The sequence below is a fragment of the Pipistrellus hanaki genome (genome assembly GCF_964339955.1).
Source record: "Pipistrellus hanaki genome assembly, chromosome: 14".
NCBI lineage: Eukaryota > Metazoa > Chordata > Mammalia > Chiroptera > Vespertilionidae > Pipistrellus > Pipistrellus hanaki.
This window is the reverse complement of record NC_140516.1, coordinates 44,541,378-44,554,581: the sequence shown is the minus strand read 5'-3', so window position 1 is coordinate 44,554,581 and position 13,204 is coordinate 44,541,378. Positions and strand designations below refer to the sequence as shown.

The following is a 13,204-nucleotide window of genomic DNA, read 5'->3' as shown; positions in this document are numbered from 1 at the left end:
AACTGCATGAGACCAGCTGCATAAATACACTAGAAATCAAAGTGTAAAGTTGCCTCATGTTTTGCCAATTTTTCAACTTCAAATTTTGTGATATTTGATAGTGGTATGTAGAAGAATAAAAATAATGGCTACTGAGTAATAGATTTGTTTACACTTAATAGTTTATTTAATATTCAGAGAATGCTATGAGAAGTTACTATTATTTATTTTATGAGCAGGAAACTTGAAATTTGGCTTTATGGCTTTTTTTAAAGCCATAAAGCCAAATTTTGAGTTGTCTATTTTACTTCAAAACCATTCTTCACCACTAATCTATAGTGCCTATGGAACAGCAGGATATAGATGGAAGACATAATACATAAAATTACTAATTTAAAAATTATTTTGTGACTTCAACTCTTTTCATAAAATGGGAATACAACTTGCACTGCCTCAAACTCAAGGTGGTTATGTTAATAGATATTTAAAGAAAACTTAGAAAATTCTAAAGTTTTCTAAAATATTAATATTAATAAAATACTATTATTAATTCTAAAACCTCATAAGGAAATGTCCTTTTGACATAAGATATTATTAGTTTAAAGCAAGCCTGTGTAATTTTTAAATTTAGAAGAAACATGAAATAACTCTTTGAAATTAAGGTTATACCTATTAGAACATAAGTATGCTAAAACTTTCTCAAACACAATATTCCCCCTATGAAGAAACCTAACCAAAACCAACCAACCCACCAACTACTAGTGCTTTATTAAAAAACACAAACTAAAAACAAAAACACCTTAAGTCTGCTGGAACCTCAGTTGACAAAAACAGATCTGACATAATTATCTGAACTACTACTTGAAGGAGCAAATTATTAGTACAGAATCAAGCATCCAAAGGTTTCATACCAATTTCCTCAGGAAGATGAGTAAGCAGGTTCTCTCCAAGGCCTAGATGTGTGAGATTGGTAAGGTGACCAATGCCCCTGGGAAGAGTGGTCAACTGGTTGTTTGTCAAGACTAATTTCTGAAAGATCAATTTAAGAAAAGATGGTTACATATATATTGCCAACAACTGTTGTAAATTTAGAACTAAATATCTACTAAACCAATAGCATAAGCAAACGGAGAAATTAGAGTGGACAGGACAAGAATAAGTTTTTCTTTCAAAAAATATCATTCGTTAGGAAGACAAAAGAAAACACATTAAATGAACATAAAACACAGCTCTAAAGCTATAATAGGAAAATCTATCTGGTCCAAGATAAAATTTTTAAGAAAAATGAGCAATTTGGAATGCATCCAAAAGCTTTAATCATCCTATCTAATAAAAGAGTAATATGCAAATTGACTGTCACTCCAACACACAAGGTGGCTGCTTCCATGTGGACACAAGATGGCCGCCACAGATTGCCAGCAGGGGAGTGCAGTTGGGAGGGACCAGGCCTGCAAGGGAGTGCAGTTGTGGGCGATCAGGCCAGGAGAGGAGAGCAGTTGTGGGGGACCAGGCCTGCAAGGGAGGGCAGTTGGAGGCAAACAAGCCTGCAAGGGAGGGCAGTTAGGGGTGACCAGGCCAAGCCAGCAGAGAAGTTGGGGGCAACCAGGCCAGCAGGGAAGGGCAGTTGGGGGGGGAGGGGGAGCAGGCCTGCAGGGGAGAGCAGTTGGGGGGAACCAGCCCTGCAGGGGAGAACAGTTAGGGATGACCATACCTACAGGGGAGGGCAGTAAGGGGTGACCAGGACTTCACAGGCAGAACCGGTTTGTGGCAATCAGGAAGGCAGGCAGGTGAGCCCTTGGGAGCCAGCAGTTCTGGATTGTGAGAAGGGATGTCCCAGATCGGAGAAGGTGCAGGCTGGACTGAGGGTCCCTGCCCCCCCACCCCCATGCACGAATTTTGTGCACCAGGCCTCTAGTATAACTATAAAATTATTAGGATAACATTTTACCTGTAAATCCTTAAGATAAGCAATTTCATTTGGCAAGGATTCCAATTTGTTCTCCTCTAGATCCAGCTCTCTTAACTTCCTAAGGTTTCCAAGACCATGGGGAAGCTTCTTTAGAAGATTGTTTGATAATATCAGAACCTAGGAAGAAATTATTGATAGTATTTGGCAACTCATAAAATGGAATCATACATTACCACTATGTGGCTTAAAATTTATTAAGCAATGCTAATTTTCTAAACACTGAGTAGTAAGAATAATGTTCAAATCACAAAAAATAACTTACTATTCTAAAAAAAAAAAATCACCATAGTTATTGGAAAAATGGATTTTATTTAAGTCGAAACTAAAGTAAGCAAAACAATTTAACTTTAAATTGAAAATGTATAATTATTAACTTAAAAATATATACAATTACTAACTACTTATAGCAAGATTCATATAGTTAATGGTATTCTGATAGTTACAAATGTCTACTAGGAAACCAGTTATTTATTCAAACCCCTTACAAGCTATCATTTAAGGAAGGTAATAACTGACTTCTTAAACTGCCTACATCTATCCACCAGTTATTATTTGTGGTATATTTATTTACATTGCAAGATATCCAACAATATTCTGAAGAGGGGAAAAAGATTGAAGAAGATAGTCCTTGTTCTCAGAGATGTTACAATAGATGTAGAGAAACAACACTGGGTATGGGGATAGTGAAAAGGAAACTAATAGGAAAAATCTACATAAGGTTCTGGTTAATTTTTTATGCAAATGTATTTCCTTCAAAGTTATACTATCCACAATAATATAACCATATACAATTAGACCAAGAAAATAATAACAGCAGTTATCATTTACTGAGTTTACTAATTGCAGGACACTATACTGAATGTATCAACTACAACCTTACAAGAAAAATACTACATATTATCCCCATTTCACAGGTGAGGAAAATGATACTTGGGAAGTTTAAATCCATAAATGGAAATAAAAGTGAAATTGTACTCAGATCTGTTTGGCTTCAAAGCTCATTTTTTTAATCATTATGTCATACTTTCACCTGACTAAATAAAAAAAATAAAATAAGCCCTAACCAATTTGGCTCAGTGGATAGAACATCGACCTACGAACTGAAAGTCCCAAGTTCAATTCTGGTCAAGGACACGTGCCTAGGTTGTGGGCTCAATCTCCAGTAGGGTGCATGCAAGAGGCAGCCATTCAATGATTCTCTCTCATCATTGATGTTTCTATCCCTCTCTCCCTCACCCTTCATCTCTGAAATCAATAAAAATATATTTAGAAATAATCATAATAATGAAAAGAAAAAATCATGTTTTTAGAAAACCAGGATATTAAAATATGTATTTTAAATTGTAAAATATGTATTTACTCTTAGTAAGCTTTCTCATGAAAAGAATGAAAATCGTAGGGTCTCACAGGCAGGTGAAATCATGCTTGACTAAGGAGGTGACAATAAGATGGACCTTTAATTCCAGAAAAGAATTTTAAAAGGAAAAAGAAGGGAATAAAGAGAGGGCATTCTCGATATTGAGAAGAATAAGACTAAACATACAGAGCTAGAAATATGCATGTGTTTCCAAAAAAGAAAATAATCTATTTAAATAGTAAATAAAAGAGTAGGTAGATAATTAGGATGGAAAAGTAGGCCAGAATTGCATAAAAGGTTCTAAATGCCAATCTGAGGAATCCATAATTATTTTGATACACAATGATGCAGAGTTCTTATACAATTAAGGGGGAAAATATGTTCTAAAAAATGCTTTTTTTAAATGCTAAGTCTTAGAAAACTTTTACAGCACTCAAACCTACCAACTTTTAGTGGGCAAGAGTAATTCAGTAGCACTGACCAGATTAAGTCAACACTTCATCACCCTAATGGGTTTGTATGTTTAAGAGAGCCCTAACATTTCTAATTATGATCTTCACTCAAATAGAAATTGCTTATTTTAATTGGAAACTTTGTAAGTGATGTAATGTAGAAGGATTGAAGGAGTTCTAAATGCTCTTTTATACACACCTCAAGAGAAACAAGACCAGACACATCCTCAGGGATCTTTGTGAGCTGATTAGTGGCTAAATTCAATTCTACCATACTGGTCCAAGTTCCAAAATCCAAGGGAAGTGATGTCAACTGATTGTCCTAACAAAGACAAAAAGAAGCATCTAAAGTATAACCATAAAAACAAAGTTCCATATACTATCCAATGGAAAGAGAATTCTGAAACAGAAAACTTATTCCCTTTTCTTGATAACAAATAAAGAAAGAACAAAAAGCAATAAAAACTCTAAACCTTCAAAGTTTTTCATACAATAGTTAGGTTTTTGTTTTGAGGTAAAACTGGAAGTTTGTTCTCTATGTGATTACCTGTATTGGCTATAGAAAAAAATATACCATATAAACCAACATGAGATTTCAAAGGTCCCAGTGGATATTTTCCCCATTTTACAATAATGTATAGAAATCACTGAATAAAAGGTGGATGCTCATGAACACAACGAAAGAATAAACATCTAATTAGGGCCTACAAGGAAACTAGATAACCACAGCAATTCTAGAAATGCTGAGCAATAAAGTATGAGAGGGAAAAAGTCTTAATAAGGCAGCAAATTAAACCATTAAATATTAAGTATCCACAATTTTACTTTAAAAGTCCAAAAGATGACAAAAAAAATATTTATCACTGAAAACAAATGATGAAATAGTGTGATCCTAATTTTAAAAATTAGATATAGCTATACACAGAAAATAAGTGAAATATATGCCAATGATTCACTATTTTTTTCTGCTTCCTCATATTCATTTATAGAACACATTTTTATCAATGACAACTCTTACCACACTGTCGTATGTTGGGGGTATTGGTATTCAGAGCAGACCATCAGTCCCAGTTGGGTATCAATGATATATGCCAATATGTTACCAGTGACCCTACCTCTCATTAATGGATCATTTTATGTCCTTTTTGTTCATCTGTATTTAAAAACTTTTTTTGCAATATACAATGATTATTTTACACAAAACTATTCATAAGAGAAATCCCAAGTAGCAAACATTCATTAGAACTCATTACCTATTAATTATAACATTTAAACTTATGACCTATTGATACCCAAACTACTGATAGTTAATAGAATGATAAAAACATTTTCATTTTAAAAACTATTACTGTGCTAATATGAGCAGGAAAATGTCAGGCTTTATTTGCCTTCTTTCAAGAAAAACTTTTGCTAACCATTATAATTTTGAAGAAAAATTAAGACAAAGCTCTAAGCAAAATTTTACTGAAAAAAAAAAAAAAACACCACAGGCTTTTTCAAGCTAACATATTATATAAACATCATATCCATAAAAAGTATAATCAAATGCAAAAACTAATAAACACCTACGTAGACTGTGTTCTAAACCTCTTATTACAAATTGAACATCAGATTAAAGCCATTACCACATATAACTAGTCTGGATAACAATAACCTTTATACCTGCTTAAGACTAAGATTATTTTGAATTTCCACTAGTTCATTTATTATATACTTCCAAAGAATTATCATAAAGAATAAGTATATTTATGAAAAAGCATAGACAGAATTGAGACTGCAGTTGAAAAAACCACAATTATGTTGAAATGGTTCATCAAAGACAAAAGGATGTATTATGACACAAAAGAAAGAACACTATTACTTAAGCTTGAAATATAGGTTTCCTGAATTCCCACCTCAGCCATGAATTAGTTATGTGGCCAATTTATCTATCTCCTCTGGCCCTAAAGTTTGTTCACTACAAATTAAATCACTGAACAATTCATTTTTCATCCTTTTATAATAAACTTTTTTCCTTATTACAAATGTAAAACTCATTCACTGTAGAGAATATGGATAAGCAAAAAGAAACTAAAGATGCCCATAAATAATTCTGATATTCAAAGATAAACACTATATTTGTTATCTACATTAGCTTATACATGTATATAAATCTATAGATATTTCATATATAATTAAGCACATTAAAAACAGCTTTTAAAAATATAAGTATGGAAAGTCCTGCATGCTTTAACTTTTTGTACTTAATAAATTGAGAATGCTTCAACTGGTAATTACTATTAAACTAAAGTATTATTTTTTAATAGCTTCATAGTATTCTATTGAAGATACAGAGACATACCTGAGAGATATTGAAGGTTTGGTTCCAGACTACCACAATAAAGCAAGTAATGCTTTAATAAGTTACATGTATTTTTTTTTGTTTCTCAGTGCACAAAATTGTTTGCACTACACTGTAGTCTATTAAGTGTGTAATAGCACTATGTCTAAAAAACAATGTACATACCTTAATTTAAAAATACTTTACTATTAAAAATCCTAAGCATAATTTGGGTCTTCAGCAAGTGATACAGTCTTTTTGCTGGTAGAGGGTCTTACTTAAATGTTCATTGTAAGGGTGATGGCTGCTGAAGCTTGGTGTGGCTGTGGCAATATCTTAAAATAAGAGCAATGAAGTTTGCCACATCAATGAACTCTTCCTTTCATAAAGGACTAGAAACCCGGGCACAAAATTCGTGAGGCCAAGGTGGAGGGTTTCAGCCCGGCCTGAGCCCTCTCACAGTGCGGGAGCCCTGGCTCCTTACTGCCTGCCTGCTAGCCGCTCCTTATGCTCGCTGCTCCTTAGCACTGGCACGGATGCAGGAGAGGCTCCCACCACCACTGCTGAGCTCTCCTATGGGAGCGAACTGACCACCAGGAGGCAGCTCCTGCGTTGAGCGGCTCCCCCTGGTGGTCAGTGTGCATCATTGCGACAGGTCATTCTGGTAGTTCCGCCATAATGGTCGCTTAGGCTTTTATTAATTGCATAAATTTCTGCAGCCTCCCTACTACCTCTCTCAGCCTTCAAAGTTGAAGAGTTAGGGTCTTGCTCTGAATTTGGCTTTGGCTTATTACTAGGGAATGTTGTGGGTGGTTTTATCTATCCAGACCACTGAAACTTTCTCTGTATCAGCAATAAGGCTGTTTTGTTTTCTTAACATTCATGTTTTCAGTGGAGTAGCACTTTTAATTTCCTTCAAGAACTTTTCATTTCTAGTCACAACTCAACTGGCACAAGGAGCTTAACTTCCAGCTTATCTCAGCTTTCAACATGCCTTCCTCACTAGGTTTATTCTTTTCTAGTGTTTAATTTTAAAGTGAGAGACATGAAACTCTTCATTTCACCTGAACAAAACTTAGAGGCCACTATAAGGTTATTAAATGGCTTAATTTCAATATTGTTGTCTCTATAGGGAGTTGTCTAGGAAATAGGGAGTGGGAAAGAGATGAGGGAATGAAGGACAGTGGAGCAGTCAGAACACACACACAGTATTTATCAATTAAGTTTGCCGTTTTATATGAGTGTGATGTGTGGCACCCCAAAACAACTACAACAGTAACAACAAAGGTTACTCATCACAGATTACAATATCAAATATCATTTAAAAGTTTGAAATATTGCGATAATTTCCAAAATTTGATACAGAGACATGAAGTAAGCAAATAATGTTGGAAAAATGGCATGGACAGACTTGCTTAATGCAGATGCAGGGTTGCTACAAACTTTCAATTTGTCAAAAAACACAGTATCTGAAAAGTATAATGAAGCAAAGTACAATAAAATAAAATATGCCTACAGTACTTTTAAAAAATGAAATCTCTATAATATTATAAGTTGCTACCAATTAAATAGAAAGCTCTGCAATAAATATCCCTACAATTACACTTTTATGAACACTTGATAGGATCTTCTTTAGGACAAACTGCTAAGGGTATGCATGGTTCTAAGATATTTGTTATCTAATATAATACAAATTGCCCTGAAATATCCTTATTATCAGTTTAGACCCCATCAGCAAGAAGCAAATACCCATTTCTACACTGATAGAGAAAACAAATATTAGTAGAAGTGCTAGTCACATAGCTTTTTTTCCCTATTACAAACAGAAGCTTACCTTCATATTCAGCTTACTTAATACTTTTGCTCTGGAGAAAATTCCAAATGGAATTTTATTGATCCGATTGTGTTCCATGTTGAGAGAATAAATGGTGGAAAACTGAGATGGACCACCTACTGGATATAACTGGAAGCAATTTCTAGCTAAGGTCAAACTATTCAGTTTCACAAGACTTGATAAAAGGCTCTGTAAAAAAAATGAAATAAAATATAAGAATTAGAACTGTAAAAAGATTAAAGGGCTTGCAGGAAAGAAATGATAGAGACTAGTTGGTCTGTTCTGTGATGCCTCATGGAGAGTGACAGTCACTACTCAATTTTAGCTAACTGTTCCTTGCAGAAATATGGAATGAATATAGTCAGGTTTTCAGATTTTGCAAGAAACAGCAAATTCATTTACTTATAGGAAATCTTCTGTTTTTTATTCTTTGGATCAATGTATTTAAATTTCTCTATAAAGAAAATACCTATGTGGGGTAGAGGTGCTTCATGAGTGGCCAGTTTGAGACCTCTAGAGAACAGAAACTTTGGTATCAGTCAGTCCCAGTCCTGTCATTTGCTTGAAATCAGTTCTTTCCAGGTCTTTCTTAAGTACCTATCTCTATATTATTAAGATAATGCCTGGCATAAACTAAGCAGTTATTTAGTAATTTAATGGTTCCTTTTAGGAATATGAAATTCAGAAGATGAATATACTTCCTGGTATTATGTAATACACTAGTGGTGCACGAAATTCATGCATGGGGGAAGGGGGGAGGGTGTCCCTCAGCCCAGCCTGCACCCTCTCCAATATGTCTTCCCTTGGGGGACATCCTTCTCACAACCGAGGACTGCTCCTAACCACTCACATGCCTGTCTGCCTGATCACCCTAAACACTCTGCCTGCTGGCCTAATCACCCCTAAATGCCCCCAACTCCCCCCCCACAACCCCTGCTGGCTGGCCTGCCCCCAAATGCCCCTCCCACTGGCCTGCTCACCCCCAACTGTCCCCCTCCCTGCACCAGCCTGACCGCCCCTAACTGCCTCTGCCTCAGCCCCACCACCATGCTTTGTCCAGAAGTTTTCCCAGAAGGACTCTTGGTCTAATTAGCATATTACCCTTTTATTAGTATAGACTGCTTCTCTACATGGTAAAATTTCTGAGGGAATATGCACCTATCAAGTATGTATTTATTAAGCACATAATCCCACTATCCCCTTATCTCCTTACTTCAGCCTTCTACCATGTAACCTCAGTGTTAGATGTTTAAGTATTACAAAAGAATTTCTGCTATTAAGAATGAACCCTCTTTAGAGAAATAAATCACACTCTAACCCTAACCCCATATAATAACACATTGAGAACTAGAGGCCCAGTGCATGGATTCATGCACCGGTGGGGTTCCTTGGCCTGGTCTGCTGGGATTGGACCAAACTGGCTCTCTGACATCCCCCGAGGGGTCCCAAATTGCGAGAGGGTGAAGGCCAGGCTAAGGGAGCCCTCTGGTACATAATTGGGGCTGGGGAGGGACCGTGTGTTCGGTCCCCAGTCCCCGGCCAGACTCAAACAGCAAGCTAACCTATCAGTCAGAGGGTCTGCCCCCTGATGGTCAGTGCATGTCATAGCAACCCATCAAATGGTCGGACAATTAGCACATTAGGCTCATAGATAGATAGCTAGGCTCTTGCTATTCAAATTCTGGTTCAAGGAAAAGAAAATCAGCATCCCCTGGGAGCTTGTTAAAAATGCAGAGTCTTATAGCCCACTCTTGCAGAATCATATGAATCCTAAGATTCTCAGGTGATCTGTATGTTTATTAATGCTGAGAAACACTGGTATAGGCTATAAAACACTTTTGAATTCTACTCCATCTTTTAGGAGCTTGTGATTTGGACAAGTTGTTACTCTGAACCTTAGTTTTAGTCATTTGCAAATGATGATGCCTTATTTTATAGGTTGTAGTAAAGACTTTTTAAAGAAATAAAATACATATGTAATTTTACAACATCTAGCATGTAGTAAGTACTTAAATTTTAAGTCCCTTCTCTACTTAAACTGAAAGAAAAGATGAGAAATACTGGAAAAGCAGTAAGGAGACTAAAAGTGACATAAATTTTATAGGAAGAAAAAAATTAAATATTTAGAGAAGTAAAACACTGAAATAAAAGCCCAAGCAGGGATAAAACAAGCAGTGTGAAATGTGCATGGGTATGTGTGCTTTAAATAATGCTCAAATGTTAGCTGTCCACCACGAGGAAACTGAAGACTCAGCACTTGAGGTGGGAGTTTTTTTGCATGGCCAGCTGAAGGAATGAAATAACTATATAATTAAGGGTATAATTATATGGTGAACTGAAACTTGTTCTTTATACTGAACATTGAGAAGCTACTCAACATTTGTCTACTGGTGTACACAGATAAAAGGAAAAGTACAGATAAGAGTGGTGAGAGAGTTTTGTATAGCAGTCCATTCAGGAAAAATGTCTATATCATACTTTTTTGAAAATAAAGGAGTTTTATTGAGTCCCATGGTGAAAATGTTATTCTTGTTAGGCTAATTACTTTATTGAATTGGCATTCTTCTATTTTAAAATGTTCAAACCTGAGAATATTTGAAAAGGGGCAGCAAGGAGGCAGCTCTCAAATCTTTCATTCTTAGATCACATGGTGAAGCTTTTGGGTTATCATTGCTTTAGAGTCTGACACATCTAAGTTCCCATCTTAGATAATCACTTACCAGTTTTGTGACCTTTGGTAATTTAATTAGATAATCAATATATATCTCACCATATTCCCAGAAAAATATGTAACAAATCTGTCCAGAAACATAACTTCTCTTGTATTATTTCTCCACCTATTTTATAATACCACCCCCAAAATTCAGATTATAATAGATTTAAATGCATTAATACATATAGAGCACCTAGCCTTATTCCTTAAGCATTACGTTACTCTTCCTTATGTCTACATTAAAACTAGCCCATTTTCAGTCTTCAAATAGCAAAATATATAATCATTTTGTCAGTTCTGCTTTCAGCAATATGAAAGCCCCAATGAGAAGGCACTTTCCTGATTTTCTTGCCTACCCCAGCTTAAATGTCTAGATTTTGTCTTCCTTATTGTATGTATGATAAACACAACTAATTAGATATTTGCATTAGAAATATGCTCTTACAAAGCACATGTACTGTATTTAAATAAGATTCAATGCTTTCCCGTATTTGGAAGTCAATCAAAACTCTCATAGCTTCTCCACTTGAAAATAGGCCAGCCCTTCTTCCACAGCCCGACAGAAGAGAGCTGTTCTCTTTGTAATTCTATCAAAAATAAATCATTGCTTTTTTCACTCACAAAATATTATTTATGAAAGTACTTTTCACAATCTCTGTATCCTAAGAGGAACCCAATAATTATTACTTTCCCTTCACTGACAGTAAGACTAAATATATAAATAAATTTTTAAATTTCTCACTGTGAAATTTGATATATACCTAGTCTTTATATTTAGGCACAGTGAAATTGTAAAAGCAGTCAATCTTACTTAAACTCATGAATCACACCCAAAAAGCATCCCAACAAGGTCTAATTAATGTGCTAATTATTTGTCTTATTATGGATATGAATCACTTTTAGAAAAGGGGATGATGACATTAAACAGGAGAATCTCACCCATTATGATCATTTTAAATTACCATATCACAGAAACACAAAAATCCAGACAGTCTAGTTGTCAGAGCTCTATCTACAACCTGTGGATTCTATTCCTTATCCCACTTTAACTGCTGCTAACAATGATAATCTTTGCCACAGGTGAGATATCATAATAGTTTTAGTGGTCATTGGCCCACTACAGTAGAAACTACAATTCTGGGAAGCTCATTTCTGTACTCTGACCAAGCCACTTTCTGAAATCCCAAATACCCAGATTAATGAGCTAAATTAATAGGTGCTATTTTATTTCTATATCCCTAAGAAACAAATAAATTTAATATATTATGTAAACTAATTGCTACAAACCTATAGCTTCATCTAACTCTTCTTTCAAAATCAAAGCATAAATCTGAAACATATTCACCCAAAGCATCTTTATTCTTAATTCAAATATACATACACAAACACCACAGAAAAACTAGCAATCGTCGAAAAATAGGACCACTTATATTTTTAATTGTTGAGAAAAAATACTTTGCAAAAGCTTACTCAATCAATTAGTCCACAATTCCATTCTTTTCTATGTTAGAATACTATAATTTATGCTGAATAACCATAAGCAAACATACAAATTGCTGGGTATGCTAAAATAGTATGTAGCAAAAGAAGGAAAGGCAAGAGTAAAAATATTATCAAGTTGAAAAGGATTTTTTTAAAGTATCTTTTCCAATTAATCTGAGTAAAATAAGTAAAAATATTTTTCTAATACAATCAACCAAACCCAAATTAAAATTAATATGTTAAAAAAAAACAACAACACATTTTAGTGACTGCCAGATGCAAAATAGGCTTTAATAATATTGCACAAGCAGGTGATAACTTGGGTCACAGGGGTGTTGCAGCCATTTTATCTTGATAATAAATAGTATGTTCTATACAGTTCATTCTTTTATTATCTTTCTTCATTAACTTTTTAAAAAACTGAACTACATGGGGTAGTGAGTTTTAAAACCAGCCATACGACTTTTCCTTTGTTATAGCTTTTATTGCTAGTTTCAAATGACATGAAAAAGATTTACGTGGTGGTAAAGGGGAATGTAGCACACTAACTTACCACTTTGGTTTCTCTTTTCTGCACATCAAAAAAAAAAATTTTTTTTAATATGTTCCTTTAATCATACCTATTCTTTCTTTTTTGGAATTATTATCTTAGTGGTGGCTATATATCCATAGCATACTCCTTTTTAGGCAAGCTCAATCATCAAATTATTTACCCAGCTGTAAAAGCTTACTAGTTTCTTCCTTATTATCTAACAGGCTTGTTTCTACTTACCTCTGGTAAAGTAGAAATGTTATTGTTCTCTAAATTTAATTCTTCAAGTGCACTGCATTTTGCCAGTGATCTGGGTATTGCTGACAGTCTGTTATATCTCAGACCAAGACGACTTAAACTGGATAGGTTTCCTATGAATATACACAAGAAGAGAACTTAAGAAAAAAATATCTGATGAGCCTCTCACTGTCCTAGGCTATCAACCAGATATTTATGAATTACTATAAAGCATTATTTCAGCAAGATCCTTAACTTTAAGTACCAAGGAACAATACACTACACTAAACCAATTAGGATGATGGTGAAGGCACTTTTGTATCCACTTG

The 13,204-nt window shown here is 34.8% G+C and overlaps 1 protein-coding gene across 2 annotated transcripts in view; it reads right to left on the bottom strand.

The window, feature by feature from the left end:
• SHOC2 (SHOC2 leucine rich repeat scaffold protein) overlaps nucleotides 1–13,204 on the bottom strand; it is a 46,476-nt gene that overhangs the window by 2,858 nt on the left and 30,414 nt on the right. For both annotated transcript variants that reach the window (XM_084903391.1, XM_084903390.1), the window contains exons 4-8: nucleotides 12,879–13,009; nucleotides 7,912–8,100; nucleotides 3,957–4,079; nucleotides 1,928–2,065; nucleotides 891–1,008 (exon numbers count right to left, since the gene is read on the bottom strand). In XM_084903391.1, coding sequence (XP_084759517.1) covers nucleotides 891–1,008; nucleotides 1,928–2,065; nucleotides 3,957–4,079; nucleotides 7,912–8,100; nucleotides 12,879–13,009 — 699 coding nt within the window. The remainder of the gene's footprint in view (nucleotides 1–890; nucleotides 1,009–1,927; nucleotides 2,066–3,956; nucleotides 4,080–7,911; nucleotides 8,101–12,878; nucleotides 13,010–13,204) is intronic.